Source organism: Ictidomys tridecemlineatus, chromosome 3 (genome assembly GCF_052094955.1).
Source record: "Ictidomys tridecemlineatus isolate mIctTri1 chromosome 3, mIctTri1.hap1, whole genome shotgun sequence".
NCBI classification, from domain to species: Eukaryota; Metazoa; Chordata; class Mammalia; order Rodentia; family Sciuridae; genus Ictidomys; species Ictidomys tridecemlineatus.
Genome location: NC_135479.1, coordinates 1,974,360 through 2,000,926, shown reverse-complemented (window position 1 = coordinate 2,000,926; position 26,567 = coordinate 1,974,360). Strand labels below are relative to the sequence as shown.

At 49.8% G+C, this 26,567-nt stretch overlaps 1 protein-coding gene across 2 annotated transcripts in view; it reads left to right on the top strand.

Annotated features, from left to right (window-relative positions):
* The window catches only part of Rptor (regulatory associated protein of MTOR complex 1), a 329,507-nt gene that overhangs the window by 138,023 nt on the left and 164,917 nt on the right, over nucleotides 1-26,567 (top strand). For both annotated transcript variants that reach the window (XM_078041465.1, XM_005332637.5), the window contains exon 5: nucleotides 18,756-18,902. In XM_078041465.1, coding sequence (XP_077897591.1) covers nucleotides 18,756-18,902 — 147 coding nt within the window. The remainder of the gene's footprint in view (nucleotides 1-18,755; nucleotides 18,903-26,567) is intronic.

The following is a 26,567-nucleotide window of genomic DNA, read 5'->3' as shown; positions in this document are numbered from 1 at the left end:
GTGCTTCTGTTCCTTCAGTTACTTGCTGAAATGTTATTTATTCTTTTTTGCATTAGGCTTTTCTCCTTGACTTTCTTCTTGTTTTTTGTTTTGTTTCTTTTTTTTTCTTTTTTGTCATTCTTAGAATCAAGCTCTAAGCTCTCATAATTGTATCCCAAAGTGCACTTTGAGAGTCAGTAAAAAGGTACAAGTAAAATTCCTCAATATAAGAAATATGATAAATTATAAAATGATAAATGAAAACATCAAGAAAGAGAAAGCTTTAAAACTGAAGTCTGTTTTCCATCTTAAGACCATAGAAAATGAAGAGCATATTAAACTCTGAATAGAAAGAAAGAGATAATGAAGAACAGAAATTAGTAGAATAGAGACAGGACAAGAGAGAGGACTAACACAGCTGGCACTTCCCTCTCTGGGTAGCACAGGCTTCCTTAGCATCAGGAGTGAGACAGGCGTGTCACCATAGCTCAGCAGTCGAGCCCTTCAGGAGGAGAAAACTGCTAATTACAGTTGAACTGAATCAAATGGACAAGTGGAAAATCTGCATTCATAGAAGAACCTTCTCACCTGAGGCATGCCAGGCAGCCACTCCCCACAGGGTAGGACCTTTTCTCTTGCCCACGGCCTTCTCTGCAGATACCCAGTATCTGCTCCTGGATGGAGATACAGGTGTTCTTATTTCAGTGTCATCTTGCCAGCAGGTGCTTCCTGGCCTCCACATGTGCCACGCACCTGCTCCCTCTCGTCTCTTCCTTTTCTTCCCAACCTTCTCACAGCCTGTATGGGTCGTCTCTGTGTTCCCATTCACACGTGAGCTCCATGGGAACCAGGTATTCTTTTCTGAATTGCTGGATCTGGATTCTAAGACCACACATCCACGCATGTCAGATGGCCAGTCGGAGCTTGACCAGGCTATGGGAAGGTCATAAAAACAGTAGGTGGGTCTCTTGGGCCTCAGTCAGTCTTGGTCCAGTTGTTTCTTGGCTGTTGTCCTGTTTGTTCTTTCTTCCATGGATTTAACTTCCCCCTTCATGAGGCCACCAGAGACGGCTATTATTCTTGTAGGTAGATAACCATAAAGCCACATGATTCTGTGCAATCCTGTGACTAAGCCTTTCTATCTTAAAACCTACTCTGTCCAGTAAAGCAAAGCACTGATGTACATATACCCTATAGGGAGCACAGTGTGGGATTTGAAAGCCCTGGAGCATGCAAGTCTTGACTGGAGACATCTTTCCTGTAATCCATTTTATTCTGCCCCCGATTCTTTTCTCCATCTCAGCAGAAAGCCAGGGTCTGGGCATGGGGCATATCCTTGTCTTGATTCCTCCGCCCTCTCCACTCCCTGGTTTGTTTCGGGCAGTGGGACTGGGAACTGTGGCCATTAATCAGGATCCACACAGCAGTATGCTGTGGGCCAGAAGGGGCCACATACTGCTTGGACTCCCAGCTAGCTTTTGGACTCCTCTTTCCCTCTTTGCAGAGAAGGGTTTCCTCACTTGGTACCTTTTTTTTTTTCCCTCCCCCTCTGCTCTATCAAGTCCATTACAACTGAGGCCATCTCTGTTCTTTGCATGCTCATACAGGTGCTAAATCCTTGGCCTTCATGTCTGCATGAAGCCCATGCCACCTCACCTGGGATGGATAGGCTACTCCCACATCTCCTCCCCTCCTGGATTTACTGAACATGGAGCTGGAGTCTTACGTGGCTTTACATTTCAGTTTAAGATGATTTTTCATTTTCCGCTGGAATCCCTGTTATTTATTTACCTATGCCAGAAATACTTTCAGAGACCAAACTCTTGGTCTTACACATTCTGGGCATTAACTGGGGAGTAGCAGGTTGTTGCCAAGGAGAAAACAAATGGAAAGCATAACCACTAATGGTAATAACTGGTTGCAGGCCTGGGTCAAACAGAAAGACTGATGATGTACAGAGAGAACATAGCCCTGTAGAGCTGCACCAGGTGCCAGTGGTGGGCACTGGGGTCCCAGGAGGCCTCCTGGAGAAGGGATGCTGCCACAGTCATGAAGAGGGGAAGGAGGGGAAGCCTCTGCACAGGAAGGTGGAGGCGAGGTCTTGGGGAAACCTAATGGCTCAGAAGCCAGCATGCATTTTGGGGGGAAGAATAAGGAACTCCCAGCCGTAGAGCCCAGGGTCCAATCCAGGGATTAGAGAGAGAGAAGGAGAGGCAGGTTGCTGGTACTAAAGCAGACCGTGCCCCTAGCGCATCAGGTGGCTTTTCCTCGTTCATGTCTCACGTGGGCCAGGGAAAGGGTTCCCGTCGGAGGGATGGGCTGGCTGTGAAATAAAAGCTAGGAAAATAGTACCCTGAAATAAACACGAGAGACCAGAAATGGGTATTCAGACCTGGAGCACTGATGGTTTAGGCCTACCAGAGGGGTACAGCTTCTAACAAAAGGAACCCTCGCTTGCTTTATATGTAGTGGTACAGATCAAAAGGGATCAATAAGAGCTTCTTCACAAAAACACAGGATGGTGTGGTTGTGAGCAGGCTGTTTGGTTCTTAACGGGTCACGCTCATCTCCAGGTGCTGTGCTGAACTTGTGGTGGAGCTAGGGAGGAAGCCACATGAATTAGGCATTCTCACACCATCAGGGAGTTCCTGATACTGCCTAATGGCCTCCACCTTGTTTTAGTTCACACATGGGTCACGGATTGCTCCCACTGCGGTGGTGTGAAGGGTGGGTTTGGGTGGCAAGAGAGGCCAGTGGATGAGCTTCTGGAGTGTTCAGGGGTCGCTGGGCAGCACCGTGGTGGGCTAGGGAGAGAGGTGAGGCAGAGCAGGCAGCTGAGACTAGACCGTGACCTGGAAGAGGTGGCAGGAGAAGGTGCTGTGGCCATGGATGGCCAGGTGGAATTTAAACTTGGAGCTTGAGTGTGAAGTTGAGCAGTGGGGACGGTGGTGTTGTGGGGAGACCCCTGCCTGCAGTGACGGGAGCTAGGGTAGGTGAGCATCAGAGAGGTGGTGGAGCTGTATTCAGATGCACCCCCAACTCCTGTTTTGGGAACTTAACCCATAAATCCATATGCTGAAGGTATCTGGAGGTTGGGCCTTTAGGAATGATTAGAGTAAGATGAGGTCATGAGGGTGGGCCCTGTGGTGGCATGGCGGTGTGGGGGGCGGGGGGGGGGCAGGAACCCTAGCTCACAAGCTCGCTGTCTCACCCTGCGAAGCCCTTGCCTGGTTATGCTGCAAAGAGGCCCTACAGATACTGGCACCTTGACCTTGGGCCCCCAGCTTCCAGAACTGTGGGAATGACTTCCTTTTCTTTATATGTTATCCAGTTTGTGGCATTCTGTCACAGCAGCTCCAAACAGACTAAGGCAGGCAGGACAGTGGGGAAGAAATTGTGTGGAGGACGCCCAGAGAGGGGCAGCTTTTGGGTGGGCCTGAGGGAATGGCCTACCCCAGTGGATGCAGATGAGATCTAATTAATACCAAAAGGAGTTTGGTCCTGGGCAAGAAGAGCTCTTGATTTTTCAGGGAAAGCAGTTCAGTTATGAAGAATCAACTCCCAATTTCTGAGAAATTTTAAGTACATCTTCTTGTAAAGAGCTGGGAATGTGAATCAGAGTTCTTAGCCACATTGTTATGGCATCCTCCCGAGGGCTGGTTCCTGTCAAGCACCTCCAGGAGGAAGCTTCCTTTAACTCACAGGTGGGAACTGTAGTCTCATCTGGATCTGTCACCACCCTTCCCTGGGCTGTGGGCGTATGGGCATGTGCTGTTCTCAGAGCAGAGAGATTTGTCTCCCTTCTGCAGCATGCCCAGCATCCAACAGCAGGAGCCAATGGCCCGGAAATGTTAGTGTCCCTGAAGTGGTACTTGTGGAGCAGACGCGGCTGTCAACCGCTCCTGGAGGGTGCTCACAGTCGGCTTCAGCCCCTTCACCTCCTTTGTATGGGTTGGGGTTTTGCCTCAACACTGCCTCTGACTGACCTTTATTATGGTTAACCCCTTGCTCCTGGGCTGGCCTCCACACTGTTCCCCTGCGGGGGGGGGGGTGGTTTTGACATTTTGGCACCCCTCGATGCTCTTAGTCTGCTGCAGTATGTCGTGAACTACTGCTGCTGCCACGACACAGGTCATGAGGTTCTTAAACATACAGTATCTGGAAAATATATTTGTGATTTTTACAGAAGCAGTATGTATACCAGATGATACCTACGATGTACTAAAATTATTACTTTTTCCATAGTGAGAATGCAGTAGAGTCCAAGAAAAAAAGGCCATTAGTTTTATTGTAAACTTGAACCCTCTTTTCTGAGAATTTCTAGCATTTCATGTTTGCTTACTATAGCAGAAGACTATCAGCAAAATTTAATTTCCTTTGGAGAAGTGGTAGAAAACTTTAGACTATTTTAAAAAAATTATTTCCTTGATGTTAAAGGGTATAAAACTTGAGACCATATCATGCCAGTTTCTCAAGTGGCCTGTTCCCGAAAACTCTCATTAGAGAGCCACAGGCCTCAGGACCACCACAGGGCTGCCCCACCTGGGATCTGCATGGGGCCGGCCATTCGCCTTTCCTCATGCCTTCATGGGAAAGGCAGCTGCTGCCAGGCTTGGCTGGGCCTTCCCAGTCAAGATGCTGCAGGGTGCGGGGTGCAAAGGCTCTGGACCCTCCAATGTGGGGCTCCTGAGTTGCTGCAAGAGGAGGAGCTCTCCCAGACCCACAGCTCCTGTCTACTTTGGGGTGGAGGCTGTGCCTGGTGAACAGGAAGAGGGCAGAGGGAGGGTGTGAGGAGGTGAGAGATGGCCTTTCAGCTGCCTTCGATGTGGGGGTGGGGGTGAGCCCTTGAACAGGTGGGGCCTGCAGTCCCCTCTGACCTGGTGAGGCTGTGGGGCCAGGTGCCGTGCATTCCTATGCTTTGTCGTCCTAGGGTTCAAAGGGTTCAAAGCATGACAAGGCGCAGCAGTGCAGAGCGGTGTTGTGTAGACTGCATGGCCCACACGGCCTTGCTTCCGAGCCCCTCAACAAGAAGTAGAAGCCCCTGGAGAAGAGAAGAGGGGCAGGGTCACAGTGTAGAGGAGGGCAAGGCAGGGTCATCCCCTCCTCACCCACACCTGGCGCAACAGCACCAGAGACCTTGGCTCTTCCTGTCTCATGCGCCTGGGACACTACTCCTTGGCCCAGGAAATGAGCAAAGCAGCAGAGCCCCTGGGCACTGGGGTCTGCAGGGGCGCCTGCAGCCTCCACTGCAGCCTGCCCTGCAAGCACGCAGGAGGCATCCCTCAGGGAACTGGGAAGGAGGATTAGGTATGTTAATCCTTTGGGAAGGCACCAGGTGGGAAACTAGCTGATCTTATTTTGTTATTTGTCTTATAGCTTGAGAGAAGCAGGAAGAAATCCCTGCCAGAGCATTACTGCCAGCCAAGAAAGAGCAAGTCCCCATTATCACCCAGTGGCTTTCTTTCTCTGTATTTGAGGTTTTCATTAAGCCAAGGGCAGAGGTCCAGCAGCTCTCCCTGTGCCTTGAAGGTGGCTTGTGTTGCCAGAAGGGACTCAGACTTTGCAGACAGGGATTGAAACTGTGTTCTTTGTTTCAGTTATTTGAAGATGAAAAGACACATAGCAAGATTTTCTTTTAACTAGCTTTCAAGTCTTTTGTTATAAAATTTATTGTATTTTTCAGGTGGTACAAAAAAAGCATACAATGAACAATAAAAATTCTCCTCTTGCTAGGCACAGTGGCCCATACCTGAATCCCAACTACACGGGAGGCCGAGGTGGGCGGATCACATATTAAAAGCCAGCCTGGGGAACTTAGTGAGACCCTTCTTCAAAATAAAAAGGTCTGGGGAATGTGGCTCGGTAGTAAAAGCACCCCTGGGTTCAATCCCCAGCACCAAAAAAAAAAAAAATGTTATTTCCTTCCTTCCTGGTTCCTGCCCTGTATCCTAGTAGTAATTTCCACCATATCTTGTGTATCCTATCAGAGAGGAAATGATTTTTATTTTTTGTGGTACTGGGATGGAACCTAGGATCACACTTATGCTAGGCAAGCACTCTACCACTGTAGGTAGGTGGGTGAGTGGCTAGATAGTTAGGTGAGTAGGTGGGTAGGAAGGAAAGTAGGTGGGTAGATAGTGCCCAATCTATGTAATGTTTTTAACTTCCATTTTTAATTCACTTGACCAACTTTCTGTATTTTTTATTCTTCTTAATATTTTCTTTTTAAAAAGATGGACATGCCAGACATGATTTATGAAGCCCCTGCGGTAACCACTGGGCTGTTTCCAAGGCTTTGGTCTTGCGAGCAGTGTTGTGCTAATGGCTGACCCGTATCCCTGCGTGTCTGGTTGACTGTGTCTCTAGAAGTGGCGTCCCGAGGTGAGAGCCATGTACCCATGAGGGCCATGGCGCTGTTGCTTGAGGTGGGGTGCTTTCCACCATCCCTGAGTCGTTGCTCTCGCCTCTCTGTCCTGCCATAGATGGAAGTGGAGGCCTCCTCCCACCCCCATTTGAGAGTAGACTCCTTCGCTCTGACCTTTGGTGTCTTGATTTTGAGATTCCTGCTCTGTCTGCCGCACGCTGTCTTTGGAGCGGAGGTGCAGGCGTTTAGCTGGCTTACGACGGCTGTCTGTGTGCCAGCCTGCGTGTGCCGAGACAGTCCCTCCACTCGTCCCATCACTTTCTTTCTTTCTTCCTTCTTTTGGCAGTACAGAAGTTTAAAATTTTATGTAATCAAATTTATCAGTATCTTTCCATGTGGATTTTTGGGTTTGGTGAAGTACTTAGAATTCATAATGCCAAAGTTATTTTTAAAATATGTATAGACGCTTCTAAAATTTTGTTAGTATTTTTTCAGTTAAACATTTTACTTAGAAAAATCATATATTTGCCCCGTGCCTGTCCAGCTCATGAAGTACCGCATGACCCATAGTGCGCCCTGTCGGCTCCCTCGGGACTCCCTTCTGCTCTTTTTTCCAGTGGCAGCTGCTGACTAGATTGGGCGTCATCATCCCCAGGTGTCAGTTCTTTGAACATATGGATGTATGGTTTTTTTTTGTTTTTGTTATTTTGTACCAGGGATTGAACCCAGAGGTATTCAACCACTGACCCACATCCCCAGCCCTTTTTTCTGTTTTATTTAGAGATAGGGTCTTGCTGAGTTGCTAAGGGCCTCACTAAGTTGCCTAGACTGGCTTTGAACTTAAAATTCTTCTGCCTCAGCCTCCCAAGCAGCTGGGACTACAGGCATGAGCCACCGTGCAGGCTGGATGTGTGATTCTAAACATTAATCGTGTGCACCAGTTAGCCTTCTCTAGGAGTGGCATCCCTGCTCAGGGTAGGCAGGTTGCTTCTCCACTTCTGTTAGTTTGTGCAGAGGCCCCGCCCCTGGCTGGGGTAGCTCCATGGGCTCATCTTCCCTGCTGAAGGGTTCCTAGCCATGCAGTGGGGAATTCATCTTGGTGCTTAGAATGAATTTTCCTCTAAGCTCGGTTCTCATGGTGGCTTATACAACTGATGCGCAGCATGTCACTGGTGGGGGATGGGCTGGCAGCAGCTGATGATGAGGGGCACCAAACTCATCACTTCCGAGGCAGGAAGTGAATGTGTACGTTGGGTGCTAATGAGTGTGAGTTAGGCATTTGGACACTGTGTTGTGATTCACATTTCATTTTAAATACTGTGTTTTATTATGCATGCTTATTTTGTAATACGTTTACTGTAGTATTGTTGTTCTAGGAATTATTAGTTATATAACTGGAAATTTTACTCCGTATACAGGAAAAGCTGGAGGTAGCCCAGCTCTTCTTTTGGTTCCCTGAGAGTGGCTGCAGCCTGCAAGGTGTGTGCAGTTTTTTAAAGAGTACCTAGAATGGACTCCGCTGTGTGTATTTAGTTCTCACACGTGTGCTTATGTGTGTACGTGCACAGGAGGCTGTGTGTGTCATGTGTAGGCTAGTGTGAGCTTCTGTTACTGTAAGGAGAGCTGAGACAATCAACTCAAAAAGATTTCTTTTGGCTCACAGTTTGGGGGGCTTAATTCCTTAACAGATTACCCTGTTATCTCAGCATGTAGTGTTTTGTGGGCACCATGTATCAGGGTGGAGCGAGTGGCAGAGGAGGCCTGTTCACCTTGTGGCTGGGAATGAAAGAAAAGAAGACACCAGGATCCCAGGGCTCCCTTGGAGGGTATATCCCCAGGGTCCTCAAATCTCCCACTGGACCCACCTCTTAAAGACTCCATCACTTCCCGGTAGCACCACTCTGGGGAGCAGGCCTTTAACACATGGGCCTCTGGAGGCCTTCCAGGTCCAGACTTCAGCAGTTAAGGACCTGGTATCCTGTGAACCCCTGGCCCATGAGTAGGACTTGAACATTGATTCTGGGCAGGATTTGACCTCTTCATAAGCCCATTCCTTGGATGAGCCTTACTCTTAAATGTGCAATCTTTAATTTTGTGCTTAAAAAAAAATATAAATTTGCCATGCACTGGTGAATTCTGCTTGCTGCTGTGTTGTACAGATGACTCACGTCTAGCACACTGCCTTTTCCAGCTCGGCTCACATGGTCCATGCTGTGGTCCATGCTGTGGTGCGCTGCTCTCATTAATTTCCCGTCACAAAGACCCTCAGGCGAGGATTCCCCTGAGGGTGTTCTATTGGATCAAAGAAGAGATAGGAAGAAGGGCTAAAGAAGTGCCTGTGGTCTGTGGCTGTCCTGGGGAACACTGTGCTTAGGGAAACGTGGCAGGAGGAGTTGGTTGGGGGGTTCTTGGCTGGGGTGGCCTGGATGCAGACCCGCTGAGGCCACCTCTGTGTAGGCTGGTTAAGAGCCACAGTGGGAGGACTGCTGCCACTTAGCCCAAGGAAGAGTCAGCGTGGAACCTGGAACTCGTGGGGCCGAGCCACTCAGCGTGCTATGTTGAAACAAGGGCGCTTTAAAAAGAGTGCCGAATCTTCCTTCAACACTCAAGGTTGGTATATATGAGAGATTTTGTCCTTTTTTATTGACCTCAGCAGTCAGTTTCTGGAGCACATTGTATGCTTAGGGTTAGGATTGTGCAGGTGGACAGGGCCTTGGGTGGCCCCAAACTCAGCATTTTCTGGCAGCACTGTCACTATTTGGAAAACCTCCAAACTGACGATGCCCAAGGCCTGGGCCCTGCCGTTCCGGTGGTTGCCAGGGACCCCTGACCCTGCAGTCACGGTGTTCCTACATTGAAGATGGGTCTGTTTCCTGCTGGTCCCTTTCAGTCTTCCCATCCCCTATGAGTCAGGAATCTGGTTTCCCTGCCCTTGGCTCTGGGCGTGGGCACGGGAAAGCCTCCGTGAGTTCAGATCACTGAGACGCCTTCTGGGGGCTTGGAGGAACTGTTGGATGACCACCCGTTGATGGGACCTGTTGGAAAAGACAGAGGTCTTTCCTGTGTAGCCTCGGGTAAGGAGACATGCAAAGGCCACGGAAGATATACTGCCCAAAGGCTGAAATTTTTGTCATGCAGCAACATAGATGGAACGGAGGACATTGTGTTGAGTGAAATAAGCCAGGAACATAAATACAAGTCTCACTCCTAGACTCCCCTCCCCTCTCGGACGCCGACACCTTCCTCAAAACCTCTCTCAGATACCACTTCCACCCCTACACCACCTTCCTGCCCTGGCCAGGCCTACATGGGCCCCAGGAGTCCTTATTCCCTGCTTTGTCCTGATCATGTTGCTGACCTGCCCTGCAGTCCCCAACCAGACTGGAGCACCCCATGACCGGGATCCTGCATGGCCCTATCTGCTCCAGTTCTGGGCTTATTACAGGACAAATGAAGGGCTGCATGAGGAGTTGGCCGGAGTTACAACCAGCCACGTTGGGGCAGAAGGCACGGTGGAAGTTGGTGAGGTGGGTGAATGGCAGATGGTCACCTGTAGCCGGGAGTGCACCGCTGAGGTCAAACAGCCCACGTGGTGCCACTCTGACCTCAGTTCCTCTGGGCAGCTTGCTAGGCCTTTCTGACCCTTGGGCCCTTCCTTTGTGGAATGGGCAACGATAGGGTCATGATGCGTGGAAAACACGGTTTCCATAGAACTCATATAACGTTTTTGGCATGTTGTGCAGCAATGTCATCATCACCATCAAGATTAAAAGACCAAGTCACGTTTATTTTATTTTTTTCTCAGACTTTAAATTTAAGCTGTTTTAGGGCAAGAGAATGAAAAGTGACCACCTCTGCAGAGAGTGGCAGCTGCCCTGAGGGTTTGTAACTGCAGGGGTTAGGCAGTTACTGATTTGGACGTGAGACATCCCCCAGAAACTCCTGTTAATGCAGGATTGTTCAGAGGTGAGGTCATGGGACTGTGAGAGCCATTACCTAATCAGTCCAATCTAGTTTGGGAGGTAACTTGTGGGAGGCAAACTAGCGCGTGACTGGGTCTGACTCTCTTGCTGAGCCATGTGGCATCCGGCGGTCATGCAGCTGGGTAGCCCCGGTCTTCAAGGGCTCCAGCGACTGTGTCTTCGTGCATGAGTTTGCCTTCCTACATCCCCATGGGTGGAGCTGTGCTCACCTGTTCCTTTGTAATATTACCCCTTGCCCTGTTTGGGATAGAATGTTCCATGGAAGCACCTTTTGTGAGTCCCGTTCTCTTATTCTGCCTTTGGGATGGCCTTCCTAGATGTCAGTCAACCTACTGACAGCAGACATCATGAAGCTAGACTCAACCCCCCCCCGAAACCTGACCCCTTGCCTCACTTGAATAGCTTCTCCTCAATAGTAGGGGTCAGCACATGTGGGCGCTCTCTCTCGCGCGCGCGCTCTCTCTCTCTCTCTCTCTGCCCTTAAGGTCAGAGGAGCCATCACAGCATCCCTAAAGAAAAAAGGTATTTCTGTCTCTTGTGTGGTTATTTTGCGCAGCCCAGTTAGCCCAGTTCCCCTGGAGTGACCCCTGAGTATTTTAGTCGCATGCAACCTGGCAATTGGTGTCCTTGGGTGGGTAAAAGTTCTGAGTGTTTAAGCCACCAGGACAAAAGCCACAGTAACCAGCAGGTAAATGTGGCTAGAGGAGGTCCTGCCCTGGAAGAGTGCTTCTTCCCTGTGGCTCCTTCCCCTCTCCCTGCTTCCCGACCCCGCCATGAGCTGAGCCGCTTTCCTCTGCTGCCCCCTCCCCGTGATGTGCTGCTACCTCAGGCCCAGAGCAGTGGAGTGGGCCATCCATGGACTGAGGCCTCAGAAACCCGAGCCCCAAATAAGCTTTCCTCTTTCCAGGTTGTTCATTTTGGGATTTTGGTCGCCGCAACACAAAAGTTGAGGAAAATAGGCAGGTTTGAAAGCAGTAGCCTTGCATTTGATTATCCTGCAGTACACATGAGCATAAGAGCCGGCTGCTGCTGGCCAGTTTTTGAGGAGCAGGTCGGAGGGAAGGTTCCTAAGGAAGGAAGCAGCGAGGAGTTGTTGGAGGCAGTGGGGGTGCAGGGGAGGGGTGCAGGCTGAGGGCAGGTGCTTGACAGATGTCAAATGGGCCAGGGATACCAAGGAGGCTGTTGGTAAGTGTTTGGAGATTTGCCTCTGCTTTCAGTCATTTCTAGAGAGTGGTTGAAATTGACACTTGATTTAAATTTTTCATATTTGCTATTTGAAATAATTTTTGGCATATAGGAGATTTGCAGATACAGTGCCGAGCTCTTGAACCTTCACCCAGCTTCCCTGGGGTGTCTTAATGACCTCATGCAGTGACTGACTGAGGAAATGGACATCATTGCAGTCCTGTTGCCTAGACTACAGGCTACTCGGTGACACCAGATTTCACACAGTAATCCTTTTCTGTCCTGGGATCCTTCCAGGATCCCACATTGTTTGAGTCACCTGCTCCAGTCTTCCCCAGTGTGTAACAGATGTTCAGTTGTATCTGTCACAGGTTAGCACCTTGAAGAGTCCTGCTCCGGTGTCTGGAGGCGGCCCCACAGCTCAGGCTCGTCTGTATCTTCTTGTGGTTAGACTGCAGTTAGGAGTTTTGGACAGAATGACTCTGATGGGGCTCCCTTAGTGCACTGCGTTGGTATGGGTGGTGGTGCTCTCATTGCCGTCAGGCCACTCTGATGGCTTGGCTAAGAGGGTGCTGCAGTTTCCCAACCACAGGCTGCTGTTTTCTCCTCTGTCAGTAGGTGACTGGGGAGGTACAGCGTTGAGCGTATTCCTGCCCTCCTGTTCTAATGGAGACATTCTGCCCCCCTGCTCTTCCACAGGTCTGAACCAGAATGCTCACCTATGAGAGAGTTGTTCTTCCTCCTATTACTTATTTACTTAATTATTTATTAATGTTACTATGGACTGATGAATATTTGTTTTATCTTTGAGTTATAATCTAATATTATCATTTTTTATTACATTCAAATTGTTCCAGCTTGGGTATGGATAGCTCTTCTGCATTGGCCCTAGTGCAATTTTAAACCCCTCCCCACACACACACCTTTTCTTTAAGGTGTTTTGATTCTCAGGTTGTCCCACATGTAGTCGGTGTGAACCCCTTTAGACTGTCACCTGTGTCCTTTCGCTATATCTCTGTAATTCTTTGAATACTTTCTTTCCGGCCCTACACAGTGCTCCAGGGCCTCTAGTATTTTCCTTACAATCCTCTCTGGCACCAGACATTTCAAGGATCCTGGGTCTCTTTGGATTGGTGCTTAGCAAACCCTACGTGGGTTCTTGGTGTGCTCATTGCCACTGACGTGGCAGTATTGGTAGGCCTTCTTGTGGGCAGAGCAGGACCAACCTGTGACAATGCACATGACTGCAAGTATTGAATCTTAATTCTGTGGTCAAATGATAGGCAAGAAATAAGGACTGGAATAGGCTAATCTCAAGGATTTGGGGGATGCTGTTGAGAAGCTTATATTTTTTCTAGTTTTCTCTGTAACGAGAATTTTGTAATTAAAAAATAACAGTATGTGATTTGAGGAGGCTGTTATGTGATGCCTTGAAGCAGGAATGGCCACAGATAGTGTTTTGTATTGGGAGGAAGAAACTTAAGTTTGTAGATGGGAGGGGGTTTGGGGAGAGACCAAAGAAGAAATAGAGTTTAAACTAGTAGAATAAAGTATGAGAAATGGGAAAATACCCAAAAATCAGTTCCTGTCAGAGAATGTACCTTTGACTGGGCACATTGGTCTGGGAGACCAGGGAGCCAAGGCGGGAAGGAGGGAAGGCAAAATTCAGCCCAGGCTGTGACTGGTGACGGGAATCTACTGTTGTCCTGTCGCTTCCTGTGGAAGTCAGTACAGGGCTGACAAGGGCGTGTTAATGCCCCCTTTTTTGCAGTAGCCACTTCTGATATACTTGGTGCTTTATTTATGTTTAGGAAAACACCACCGTAGTTGATTGTCAGGCGGGATGGTGTGCAGCTAGGTGAGCCACCTGGGGACCTGGTGTTGCCAGCTTGGCCATCTGTCCTGCAGCCTAGGTATGACAAGTACATGTCCCAAAGCAGTACTCCAGGGACTGTAGGACAATTGCATTCCTGTGGCCAACCCTCCATGGGCCGGGCCCCCTTCCCACACAGTGGCTGCTGCTGCAGCGTCCAGGGTGCAGCTTGGGTGCTGCTGTGCTGTCCTGGCCTGTTCAACCACAGGCCACAGACTTCACCGCCACCTTCTCCATACCTTGTCCTCTTAATGTTCTGCCAGGCCCTTCCTTCAGGGTGCCTTGTTGGTGACAGGCTGTGCCCTCCTCTTGTGACCATCTTTTTGCAAAAGCCAGGCATATGAGGCAGCTTACCTTTTGTCTTCTACTCTGTACTTTAAAGGAAGGGAACTCTCACATTGCATCTCTAAGCCAGAACCCAGCGTCTCCCTTCACCACAAACCCATAGGCTGTGGCAGTACATGAGGCTCCGGGCTCACAGAAGCAGCTGGCCCAGCCGCTGTAGGGAGGTGTCCGCCTATGAGGGAGGTGGTACTAGCTGGGCCTTTGTGGAACGGCTATGTTTGTGGTTGGCAGGGTCTGCAGTGGCTGTCTGATGAAGCAAGTGGGCTTTTTTTTCTTCTGATGTTTAATATAACCTGACAGATAAAGTGGATTTTAATGAATAAATTATCTAAAACCCATTTCTGTTTCTTTGTTTGAAATAAAAAACATGGCCTTAATATGTTTTTCAAGAGAAAGGAAAGAAGCTTTGATTAGAAATTCTCTGCACTTTCATTTTTTTTTGGGGGGTGGTGGTAGGGGTAGAAGCAGGCCTTCAACATGCGCAGGGCTTTGTATGCTCAGGTTTGTCTGCATGGGAAGAGTCCATGGACAGAGACAGTTGGCTGCAGATGTGTTTCCTCTGCTCACGCCTGCCTCTGCAGGCTCCTCCTGAAGAGCTGTGGCTTTAACTCGCCACTGCCCTTTGCTGGTTTGTAAGGCCATAACTGTAGCCTGGAGCTTGACAGACTACCCAGGACCATCCCGAGGTGGGAAGTGAGGCCCACAGGCTCCTGTTCTAATAAGCAGTAGCTCTCAAAGGTCATTTTCCTTACTCCAATTTAATGGAGTTGATTTCATACTCCCTGAGGGGTATCAACTTCCAAAGTGAGGCAATCTTTCTAAACTTAACATATGCAGCTCAAGTATTAAATGAAATTGTTTCTCTTCCTGGGTACCAGTTCCCATCCAGGCAGAATTTCTCCTCAGGAGACATTCGGCACCATCTGGAGACCTTTTTGATTATCATGCTGGGCAAGGGAGTAGGTGGCTCTGGCTTGAGGTGTGTAAAGCCGAGGGTTGCCGCTGGACCAGGTGCAGCACACAGCCACACCCCACAGAGTTATATGGCCCTCCACAGTGCCGCAGAGAAGACATGCTGTCCAGGAAGTGGCCACAGAAGCTTTTCCTTCTGGGCTACCACACACCATGCAGGCATCTGTTTAGCCCTCTGTGGGGCATTCTGGTGGTGGGATGTGACAGAAGTCCCTCACGTTTAAGTCATGAGGCCAAGGCCCAAGTGGAAGGTCGGTGGCTGCAGCCCAGGTGCCACTGGGCAATGGGATCCACCTGGGGCCCATACTCAGCTGCCAGTGGATTACGGAGGATGAAAATACAGTCATGAATGGTTTTCCTAATGTATCAGTACTTCATTAATGAGTTGCCTTGATTAACTTTGTGCCTAGATTTTGGCAAAATTAAAAAATAGACTTGTTTTGTTTTATTCTTTCCTACCCATGGAACCTGTGTACTTTCACCTGGAAGGCAGTGATGATGACAGCATCTCTCACATCACTACAGTTGCAGGGGTGGCACTGCTGCCAGCAGGGTCAGGACCCGGAGGGTGAGCTGTGTTCAAAATCTTCCTGGTCCTGAAACTTCGTGGGAGGTGCATGAACAGCGCAGTTTTCAGCAGAGATAAATGTGCCCTCTCCAGGATGCGGGCGCCATCTTTCTCCTGTAGTGTAGGGGCCCTGCCCAACTAGAGGGTGCATCTTGGCCCCAACCCAGGGAGACCTTAACACGTCCTGCTGGCTGGTTCAGGGCCTGTCTGATGTGGCGCTTGCTAATGTCCTCCCATTTGCAGGAACTATAGCCTTGGGCCCTAAGAGGGGAGGGTGAGAGGGCTGTTGCTGAGAGCAGGGGCTGCCCTGCCCTCCCTCTGAGCCTTGGAGCTCCGGCATCACAGAGGTACGAAGGGAGGCTTGACCTCCCCCAGGAACGGCCGTGTTGGTTTAGTGTTCGCTCTTGTAGCCCATCTGTGACCCCTTGCTGCATTCCACCGCGTGAAGTGGGCTCAGGCAGTGACAGCTTGGTGCTTTACATTCATGGCTCCTCTTATCCTTTATACAGCATGAGCCCATGTGACAATCTATGATGTTCTAAGACTTACATTTTAAATAAGCCCCTGACGTCTTTCCATGTGAGTGCTTATGAAAATAACCTCAGTCTATAATGTGGCATAGTATTTCCCATATGGATGTATGGACCCTACTTTGCCTGTTGATTCCTTTTTTTTAATTTGAAACAGTCTCTATACCTCTCAGGCTGCCCTCAAGCTCCTATCCACAGGGTCCTCCTCCCTCTGACTCCCAGTAGCTGAAACTGCAGGTGCCCCACTCCCTGAGGACCTGTTGGTTCCTTGTATTGGATATGCTGGGATCCAGGATGGGCTCCAGGTTCAGCCACTCTATTAGGGGATTCTCTTTGAGATGTAAAGTAGAATTTGATGTGTTTCCCTGTTACAGCCCCTGTAGACTGTTTGAGGCCAGGTTCCTTCCACTCCCAGCTCTCCTGGCCCTTAGCTGTGGTCCTTTTCAAGGTCAGTATTGATTCCCCACGTCCACATCTCAGCAGAGTGGGGGCTTTGAGGGTGTTTAATGTGGGCATTTCACTTTTGGTCATGTGCCATTGCTGAAAATTTGGTCACTTGGATGGATTTAGCTGCAAAGGAATCTGAACAACGTGTTCAACTAAGATTCTTGGTGAAGCAGAAGGAGAAAACAGACACCAGATAGCAGTGTCTGTCACAGTGGCATCAGGTATGGACGCCATCATCCCTGTAGGAGGAAGTATGTGTGTGTACACTAGTGCTCCTGCGGGGCGGAGCACAGAAGTGGTCAAATCAAAGTCCACTTAAAACTTTTATCAGCGCTGCAAAACTGGCTTCCAGAAAAGCTTCACGCCCTGTAAAACAGATGCTTTTCACCGTGCAGTATCATTCGTCCTTTTCTTTCTGGCTTACTGTGTGAGAACGCGTAGAATAGACTAACAGACTGTAACTGTAGTTTGCACTTCCGTGGTCGCCCAGCAGCACGACACTGCTGGTCGTGGTGGACTGTTTCTTGTGTGAGCTGCCTGTTGGGTCTTTGCCTGAGGGTTTGGCCTTTGCTGTTGTTTTGGCTTTGTTGATCTGCAGCAGCAGTGTCTGTGCACACCTTCCAGATATAAATTCTCTCACTTCTGTGTCCATTTTCTTCTGTAATTGCCAGTCATTGGTATGTGTTTTTATCAGGATTATATAATTTTTATCTTATCGTATCTGTTTGTCTTTTTCTTTAAGACTTTTATTTTTTTTAACTTGTTTAAGAATGTTTTTCTTACACCAAAATAAGTAAAAACCTTTGTTTTTTCAGTTGGTCTGTAACCCACCGTGCTCTGGGGTGAGTCAGAGATGGCAGTATCCCACCAGCTCGACTTACTGGCATCACTCATTGAATGGTTTGCTCTTCCTGAGCTGATTTAAAATGCCACCCTCGTTACAGTTATGTATGTGTGTCTGTTTCTGGGCCTTCTCTTCTGTTGACTTGTTTGTCTCACCCTCGCTGGTGCCAGCCTGTAATCACCATACATTTATAGTCTGTTTAATATCGGTGGTGCAAGTCTCTATTCATTATTCTTTATTAAAGCTTTTTTTCTAATCTTGTGCATTTCTCTTCTGTACTCACTTTAGAATCAGCTTGTCAAATTCCATTAAATGAAGAACCTCACGGGTGTTTTGATGGTCTGTGTTGACGGTGTAGATTTCTCACGGGAAGGTGGGCGTCTCTAGACCCCTTCAGGGAGAGTTTATTTAGAGAGGACATTCCCAGGTGTTCTCCTACAGAGTGCAGCACTGTGAACTGTGCACAGGGGACATTGTTCCCAGAGGAGACGGCAGTGTGAGCAGCCGGCCTCTGTTGGTGGCTCATGTTGTCCTCCTGTTGGGGGGCTTCTGCACACCTGGTGCTGTCTGCGCATTTGGGCAGCTTCTGGGGCTACCTCCTGGTCACATTTCCCCAGGCCTTGCCTGGCCTTCCTGTCGAGCCATGGACAAACCTGTAGATAGCATCAGAAGCCATATTTAGGGCTGGGGTTGTGGCTCAGTGGTGGAGTGCTTGCCTAGCATGTGTGAGGCACTGGGTTTGATCCTCAGCACCACATAAAAATAAATAAATAAAACAAAGGTATTGTGTCCATCTACCAAAAAAAAAAAAAATTAAAAAAAAAGAAGCCATATTTATGCTGAGCTCCTGGGAAGAAAACTCGCCTTTAAGTGTGTAGAATTTTATTTCTGCCAAAGCCTTGTCCCAGACGCTATTGATGTCCAAGAAAGGCAGGCAAGTGAAGGCACTCAGCAAGAAGCACTGCCCTACGATGCCACTAAGGTGCACGTCGTGCTTCTTCAGTGAGATGACGTGTTCCCCTCTGTGTGAACAGTGTCACAGACCTCTCCAGGGGACACTGCAGTATCTGGCAACAGGGTCTCACTTAGCCAATTAGTGTTCATAGGTTATCACTTCTGTGATTTGGGAGTGAAAGTGCAGGGCCAAACCCACTGTGTCCCTTTGAGGAAGTCACCAAGAGGCTGAAATGCTTTTGGGCCTCAGTGAAATCATACAGCTCCTCAGACTTCCCTTTTCGCACGGGAGGTGTATGTGACGGGAGCAGAGGGCAGCTGCAGAGAGAAAGGGCCAGCTGCAGCGTGGTGCATGGCGGCACACACACACATCTGCACATTGAGTGATGCCTGGGAGACACATGGAGGGACGTGGCGGGCATGAACACATCTCCTAAGGTTCAGCAAGCAGCTTAGGGCAGGGACCTACAGAGCAGCAGTAGGGTTGCAGATGTGACAGCTGCCCAGCCTTTGGCACTGCTGGAGTCAGTGCCCTTGTGAGTCTGGAGGAGTCTGGTCTGCTGTCACCTGTTGTTTGGTATGAATGGTAACTGGGGAAAGCCTGCCCACCAGCTGGCGCAGCCTGTTGTGCCTTCTCTGTCGCACAGGAGCTGGCAGCAGCCCGAGAGCTGGGGACACACATCTAACCAGTGCTCTTTCTTTGTTTTTCAGAACTACACTCAGTATATCCCTCTGTCTATATACGACCTGCAAACCTGGATGGGCAGCCCGTCTATTTTTGTCTATGACTGCTCCAATGCTGGCCTGATCGTCAAGTCCTTCAAGCAGTTTGCTCTGCAGAGGGAGCAGGAGCTGGAGGTGAGGGCTCTCCCACCCAGGGTGAGGCTGGTGGGAAGCTGGGAATGTTGGGCATCTTTGAATCAGGTGGCGTTCTAGAGCTGAGGGCTCCAGAACTGGGGCTGTGGGTGGCACATGTGGATGGGCCTATCTTTCTTTCTACTTGGCCTCATTTCTAATTGAAGCAGTAATTAAGCAATAACATTAATAGAGCCCATTTGTGCTGTAGCAGTCTTCACCTCTAAGATACCATCAAGATGGTACAGATGCTTCTGATTTTGGAGAAATGGACCTGTCTCTTCAGTTTCATTCTTATTGCTGCGCTGTCTTTGTTATTGTCCAACTTATTTTCCCTTTAAACCAAACCCACCAAGCTAAATGGTTGAAACCCAAATAGCTTCCACTGGTAGCTCCTATGGAGGGGCTGGAGAGCCTGTGTGGTGCTGGGCTAATGGAGTGATATTTGTTCTGATTGTTTTAATTAATATTTGACACTTGAATTAAATGGTGGATTCTAAAGAGAAGCCGAAGTGGCGCTTTTCAATTAAGAGGCTTCTATCCCATTACCCAAGCAGGAGTGTCGGAATAAAATAGCCCTCAGCCCCCGGGGCGTCACGAATTCTGATTGGTTGCAGTGCAGGAAATTCTCCATCCAGGAACAAAAAACAGCCTTTGGTATGTTTCCTCAAGACTTTTTGGGTCCATCCAATTTTAATGTATTGTTATGTTTTTCACATTTCATCAGAGGATAATGCTGAGAGATTCAGCAACAAAATTTGAAATTCTATTTGGTAGACTAAGTTAACATGTCTGCAGTTTAATATTTTATGTGTGTAAATTAAGTCCTCAGGCAGAACATTGCATAGGAGTGACTGATAAATATAATGCCCTTTATCCTTGAAAATTGAACCAGGAGCCACAGGTTTGTTTGCTGGCTTCTTTGTTTGTTTTGCATTCTGTAAAAAGAGAAGGGAAAGATCAAGTTTCCTTTCACCAAATTTTTACCCTATTCTTGTCTGTGTTTACCCAGGGGTGGGTGATACAGAAACACCCAAAGCACTAAGAGGCCATGTGCATCTGCTCACATCAAGTAATAAACATAGCAAAGAATATATATATATTTTGCATTTGTAATATGTCAATAAATATGCCAAAGAATCTGGCTGATTTCTGCATTCCATGTCTGAGTGGCGGAGTGGCTGAGGGAAGGGCAGCTGATTGAGCGGTGGAGCGCAGACCCTACCCCGTCCTGCAGAAGGCGCACCTTGCTGGCTTGACCCAGCAAAACTCTGCTTGCAGCACGTGGGGTGTCGGTGTGTGTCCTATATGTTGCCAGGATTAATCAGCCTAAGATGCTATTCACCTCATTGTGTGCAGCAAAAAGGTTTGCATGTGTCTTTTTTGGAAAGTTTTATTTAGTCGCCTCATCCTTCATGAATTTAGATAAAAAGGAATAACAGGTCCACTGGGGTGGCAAGGGCAAGGCAGCAATGCTGAGCTTCGAGTCTTACAGTTAGCTCTACCTTCTGACTTTGCTCTTTGTATGACCACAGTGTGAGTCAGTCTGAGTGTCTCTGTCACAGTTGCCGGTAATGGCCACCATTCAGTTTGTCTCTTCAGAAACAGTGGAGATTGAGGTGATGAATTTGGCTCCCAGCTAACACTGTAGCGTTGTTTTTAGTCCTTTTACCATCTGCTGTAGAAACAGCGATCCCACATGGCTTGTGAGGGACATTCTTATCCTCTGCAAGTAGCCGATTTCTTTGTCAGTTTACAATATATTTTAATACTTTTTGTTGTATAACATGTGACCTGAATGAAATTGGCGAGTGGTTTGTGTCAGTGTGTAGAAACCCAGAGACTTGCTGCTGTTCTCTTGGTTTGTACCAGGATGAGAGAGACGCGCTTCCTGTGCTTTCTGTCTTTGTGGCAGCCCAGATTGCGTGGGGAAATCTACCTATGCATAAAAAGGGATGAGGAGGAAAAAAACTGGTTAATATAATGCAAGAAAAAGGTTAGTTGGACCAGAAAGCCTCTGAGAAATAAATTAGCACACACCCAAATAAGAGTGACATCAGTCTTCAGGGCTGATTTCTAGCCTCTGTCCTGCTGGGGGCACCATGCTTGTCCCGGGACTGTGGGTGGCCGTGCCGGATGCCCCTCCCTGCAGGAACACTGGCATGAAGCACACCGGGCCTAGCTGCACACAGCTGCGATTTCAACACAGAAAGTTCCTACCTGTCACTCAGGAATCTTCCTTATATTTTCATCATGTCATATTTTGTCATTTAAAAATTAAAATCTTCAAGTCTCTTTGCTTTTCAATAATCTTTTGTAAGTAAGCATTTTTACCAAATTAGTATATGCCATGGTTTAAAACAAATCAAATGGTGCAGAAGGTTTATTTATAATGGAAAAGTAGGCCCTAGCCCCAGAGCCTGGCCCCATCACTCTGGCTGGGCTCTGTTGCTACAGGGTGCCACTGCCAGCCCTTCTCCCCATGGCTGAGGTAGCATAGCACACTGCTGTTCCTCATCACCTGTTTTAGGCTACCACGGGCATCTGCCGTGACACACCGACTCAGGGTCCACCAGGGACTTGCCTCTGAGCACTGGAGAGATGGGGCTGGATTCCGGTAGTGAAGACTCGAGCAAAAGCATACTTAGTGTGTCATCAGTCTCCATATTCCTGTTTCCCCTGCCGCCCGGAACAGCGCTGCGTTTGGGCTCTGAGGGCTCCGAGTGCTCGGCGCGCTCAGCGCTTCCTCCTGTTTGCATTGGCAGGAGCTCATGCCTTTTACTTTCCAGGCCTCTTGCTTTCCTTTGCCTCATCTTTCCAGCTCTCGTCTTCCGTGCTCTTTCTTTTGTAATCACTTTCTGTTCTCTGGCTGTCATCACACCCTCTGTGCCTGGTGCTTGGGAACTGGTGTCTGCTCATGTCCACGCAGACGTCTGTGGAGTGAGTGGCTGGACAAGGTGCTGCAATTCCCAGTTTTATAGGAGTTGTGTTCCTGGGGATGGACTCTCCAGAATTACAGATCTTTAACACCTCCTGCGTCTCCAGCTTTTCAAGGGTAGCATCAGATCTTGAAACATGCCTTCCTCAAGGTCCCTGTGGCCACCACCACCAATGGCTGTTCACGGCCTGCCCTCGCTGCTGTCCTGCTCTCCTGGATACATCCACTGTGCTCTGGACACATGACTTCCTCTTTCTGGTGCTCTCCTTTATTCTTCCAGGGCACATCCTCAAGTTCCAGCCTAGAAAGGAGTGATAGCAGACTCCTTCAGGCCCAAGCATTTGCCTTGGAACAGCCTTCAGCTGTAACCAGTGAAAAACACACTATTGGTTTTTCAACAACAGTTTGCCTCTCTCACTAATAGGATCTCTGAGGCACACGAGTGACTTGTTCAGCAGTGCCTCGTGGACCCGACTGTAGCACCTTCTGCTCCACAACCTTCTCCATTTGATGCTCTGACTCCTTTACTATCCCCTGCCCACCTCAGCTCCAGGCATTTCATCTGTGTATGGTGGGAAGGAGTGGGGAAGCCAGTGCTGGCCCCAACTGCCTCCTTTGTGAGAAGGTGAATGTAGGCTTTCTTCTAGACCTCCTTGTCTGCACCTGGTCCCCCAGGTAGGAGGGTAGAAAAGGGAATAAAGTTGGCACTGGCCCTGGATTACCTGGTGAGGAATGGCCACCACATGGGACGTGTGAGCTTTCATCTCTATACATTATTAATGGGGTATACATGGACATTTGGGCTGTTTCACCTGTAAAACTGTCGTAATCTTGATATTGCTGGGAATGTGTAAAAATCTGCCAGCTGCCCTCATTGTAGCTGGGTCCAAGAATCCAAAGGTGCTACTTCCGCCTGCACCAGAGGAGTGTGTGGAGGGGCTGGAGGGGAAGAGAGTCGAGAGCCTTCCTGCAGCCTTTCTTGGGCGTGAAGTGTTGGTCTGTAAGCCACAGAGGAAGGCCGGGGGGGAAGGGCAAGCCACCCTCCCTGAGTGGTCTTCCGAGCCCTTGTCACTTCTGCTTCTATAGGGAGCTCCTGGGGCTGTCCCCTCACATCCACAGGAGACAGCTGGGCAGCCAGGGTTGGGTCTGCGCAAGGTGTCCCTCTCTACTGTTAGAGGCAAGTGAGGAGGTTGGCTAGTAGCAGAGGACCACGGTGCCTTTCTTCACACAGATGGAGTGAGCACAGCTGTGCCCCCATCAGACCCGGTCCCGAGCACCACCATCCTCATTGGGTCCAGGACTGATGTGTGGACAGCTCCTGGAGGTGGCCCTGCAGGGCCTGGGGGAAGTTCTGCAGAGAACGGAACCTTGCTGTGGAAGAGCCTTTCACTGCACTTGGGCTGGCCAGTCAGGACTCTTCTGCGCCCATGGCTCGGCTCTCCTCGTGTGGCCCCCACACACTCTGCGTTCTGTGGGACACATTCAGATGCTGTCTAATGCTCATCCAGGGTCCAGCCTGCAGCTCAAGAGCGCTGATGGTTGCTGGTCTTCCTGGCAGGCTCAGGCTGGACTCTGCAGCCTGTTGTCCTCTTGGACATCCTGGGTGTGAGCCGACAGGTGACGCAGTCTCCTCCTTGCTGCTCTTCACCACTAGCGATCCTGATGAGAGTGCCTGCGCTGTGCGGTCTCCTCGGGAGGCACCGTACCCCTTACCCAGGCCTTGGTGTTCAGTGCCGCGGCTGCTCTGCACTGCGTTGCCATGGGACTGTGCCGGGACGGCGACCGCTATGCAGTTAGCATTGCCACCTCGCAAGGCCTGCCTGAGGTTCTGAGAGCCACGTTCGTCCTAGTCTCCCGCTAGGGGTGCGCTTCCCAGTTGGCATCTCATTGTGTGCTGGGTTTACAGGGCAGGGCCCCCGTGTAGCCCTTCTGGACTCCAGCCTCTCCTGGCTCCTCTGTGGAAGCCCCATTTTCACATCCTCCGCTCTTACTCTTCTCGTGCCCCAGGTGGTCATTTGTGAGCAGTAGGGAAGTGAGCCGCTTGGTTATGTAATATCCTCATTCTCTTCTTTAATTTTTAGTGGTATTGATATTTTGGTTTTAAAAAAGATGTCCTCCACTCTTTTGAGTTATCCATTTTCTCCAGGATTTAACAATTCATTCAGATTCTTCCATACTGGAGTCTTGTTGGTGTGGGAGGAAAAATAAACCTTCCGTCACTGCCTATCCCTCAGAGGCCACTTGTGAAAGGCAGCTGTACTGGCTGTGGCCTGGGACTCAGCCTCAGGGTGCCACGAGAAGCACTTATGTAGAACTTTCCAGATCTCCTCCGACACTTGGGATTTCCTCATGAGAGTCTGAGTCTGGGAGAAGCACTGCATCTGGGAACAGGGAGCAGACGGGGCAGAGCGCCCACTTGTGCTTAGCACGCAGCTAAAATCTGCTGACTCAGCAGTGCTTGGAGCAGGGAATTCATCCCGGCAGTGTGTGGATGCTCCCTGGGTACGGACAGAGCTGGGAAGAGGGAGAAGCCAGGTGACTATGACTGGAGGAAATGGTTCTGGGACTGGGTGGTGGCAAAGGTGGAGGCCATATGTGCCTCTGGGGTGCTTCTGCAAAGAAGAGTGATGTACTTACTGATAGATGCAGGATATGAGAACAGATTTGGGTTAAGGACGACCCCTGGTGTTGTGGCACAGGCTTCTCCCTCCTCCCAGCTCTGCCCACACACCGCAGGCACTCTCATCAGTTGTGAAGCCATCATTTCCTGAGTTGGGACGACCAGGCTGGGGCTAGAGGGAGGTGCAGGTGGGTGTGAGGGCCCTGCCCTGGCCACGCAGGGGGGCTCTGGAAGGCGTTAGAGGTTTCCATGTGTAGACTGTGGCCCTAGCTGCAGTGAAGTGACTGGAGAGGAGAGTTCGGCCTGTGCCTTAGTTCTCTGCTGGCCGGAAGCAGGCAGGAAGACAGGGCAGTGTCTCTGGGGGGAGGGTGAGGGGGGTCCCAGTCACAGGGAGCCAGCCAGTGTGTGGGTGCCGAGAAATGCGAGGCGAGGACTGAGGTGGGCCTGCTGCACGGGGCGGGCCTGGAGGCTTGGCCTGGGCTTTCCAGCGCAGGTGGGGATCACGAATGGCTGTGAGGCTACTAGAGGGAATGGGAAATGGACGCGTGGTGACACCCAGGGCCAGCTGTACTCTGGCAGAGTGGGGAGTGGGTGTGGTCCTGAAGTTGGTGTGAGAGGGAGCAGGAGCCAGGACATGAAGGGGAATGTGGAGGAGCGTGGTCAGTGGTCATCAGGAAGGGAGGTGGTGCCTGAGGCAGAGTCCACAGCCAGAAGGAGGTGAAGACGGACAGCCAGCACAGGAGGCACAGGTGTGCACACACATAAAAACATACTACACGCACAAGCACACTCCACATGCATAAACACAAACAGTAGTTCACATGCACTCGTACTCATGTAACCTCCGCACATTCCACTTGCACATGTGTTTCATGCTGTGCGGTAGCATGTCCCTGCTGCATCCAGCTTGCCCCTCCCTGGTTGTGGGCTCAGAGGTGGAGCCAGAGCCTGGGGCTGGATCTGGTCTTCAGTTGGGCTTGAGAACCTGGGGAGCAGGTGCCTTCAGGCTTCTCCCTTCCACAGGCTAATAGAAATGGAAACGTCCTGTGCTCCTGTTACTCTCTGAAGCAGCCAGGATTCCATGACTGGGCTCATTTTGTTAACTTGGAGGAGACATAGTGGGCGATGACAGCATGCTTCCATGTGGTTGAAACAAGCTGGTCAACTCAGAAATGCAAGAAACGGACTCATGTGCTGGTGCATGTCGAGCATGATCCCAGGCAAGGAGAGGTGGCCCCTGCCCCCAAGAGCGTCCTTGCCTGGCAGGAGGGGATGCCCCTTTGGATTATCCCAGCACACAGGCACAATGCCCTGGATGGGGTGGCCAGGGGCTCTCTCAGATTTCCAGTGAGCAGACAGAGAAGCTGTGAGGACCAAGGGAGGCTTGGTCCTCACAAGGTGACATCTGCTCCAAATCTTATAACAGAAAAGATTTGTGTGTGGATAGGAAGGGCTTTTGAGAGAGAAGATGGAGTGCAAGGAAAGGCCAGGGTACCGAGCTGCTTGAGATGGGGCAGTCCACAGCACCTCACAGTGTGTCCTGCACCCACCTGGACCATGTGTGCACAGTCCTAGAGCAGGTCTTCAACAGCACCACTGGCTCCGCCTGTGTAACCTAAAGGCTGGGCTGTCTCCTAGTGAGCACCCTCTCTTGCTGTTGCAAACCCAGCTTCAGGGCTCTTTGAAAAGAAATTTTCTGATTGTAACTTTCAGACCATGAACATGCAGCACAGAAACCTTCCAGCTCTCACCCAGGAGAGAGGGGCTTGATTGCTGATGTACCCAGGCTTTAGAGCAGGGCGGGAGCCCCGGCAGTACCCTTCACCCTGACTAGCTGGCACCTCACAGTGCAAGAAGACTGTGGTGCCTTCCAGAGCCTCTTCCTGACAAGCAGGGCTGTGGAACACTAAGCACTGCTTCTTAGTTGTTGACTCGGGGTAAGAGCAGTCAGGAGTGGAGTTTGTTCTGATTTTAATTAGCCACCTCCACTGAGTTGTGAACAGTCATGAGCATTTAGAAGCTGTTGCGTTGCCAGCAGCTGAATGGCCTTATAGTAGTAGACAGTTCACTCGGGTGAACCCAGGATGATGGTGACACTTGCCAGTGGGCT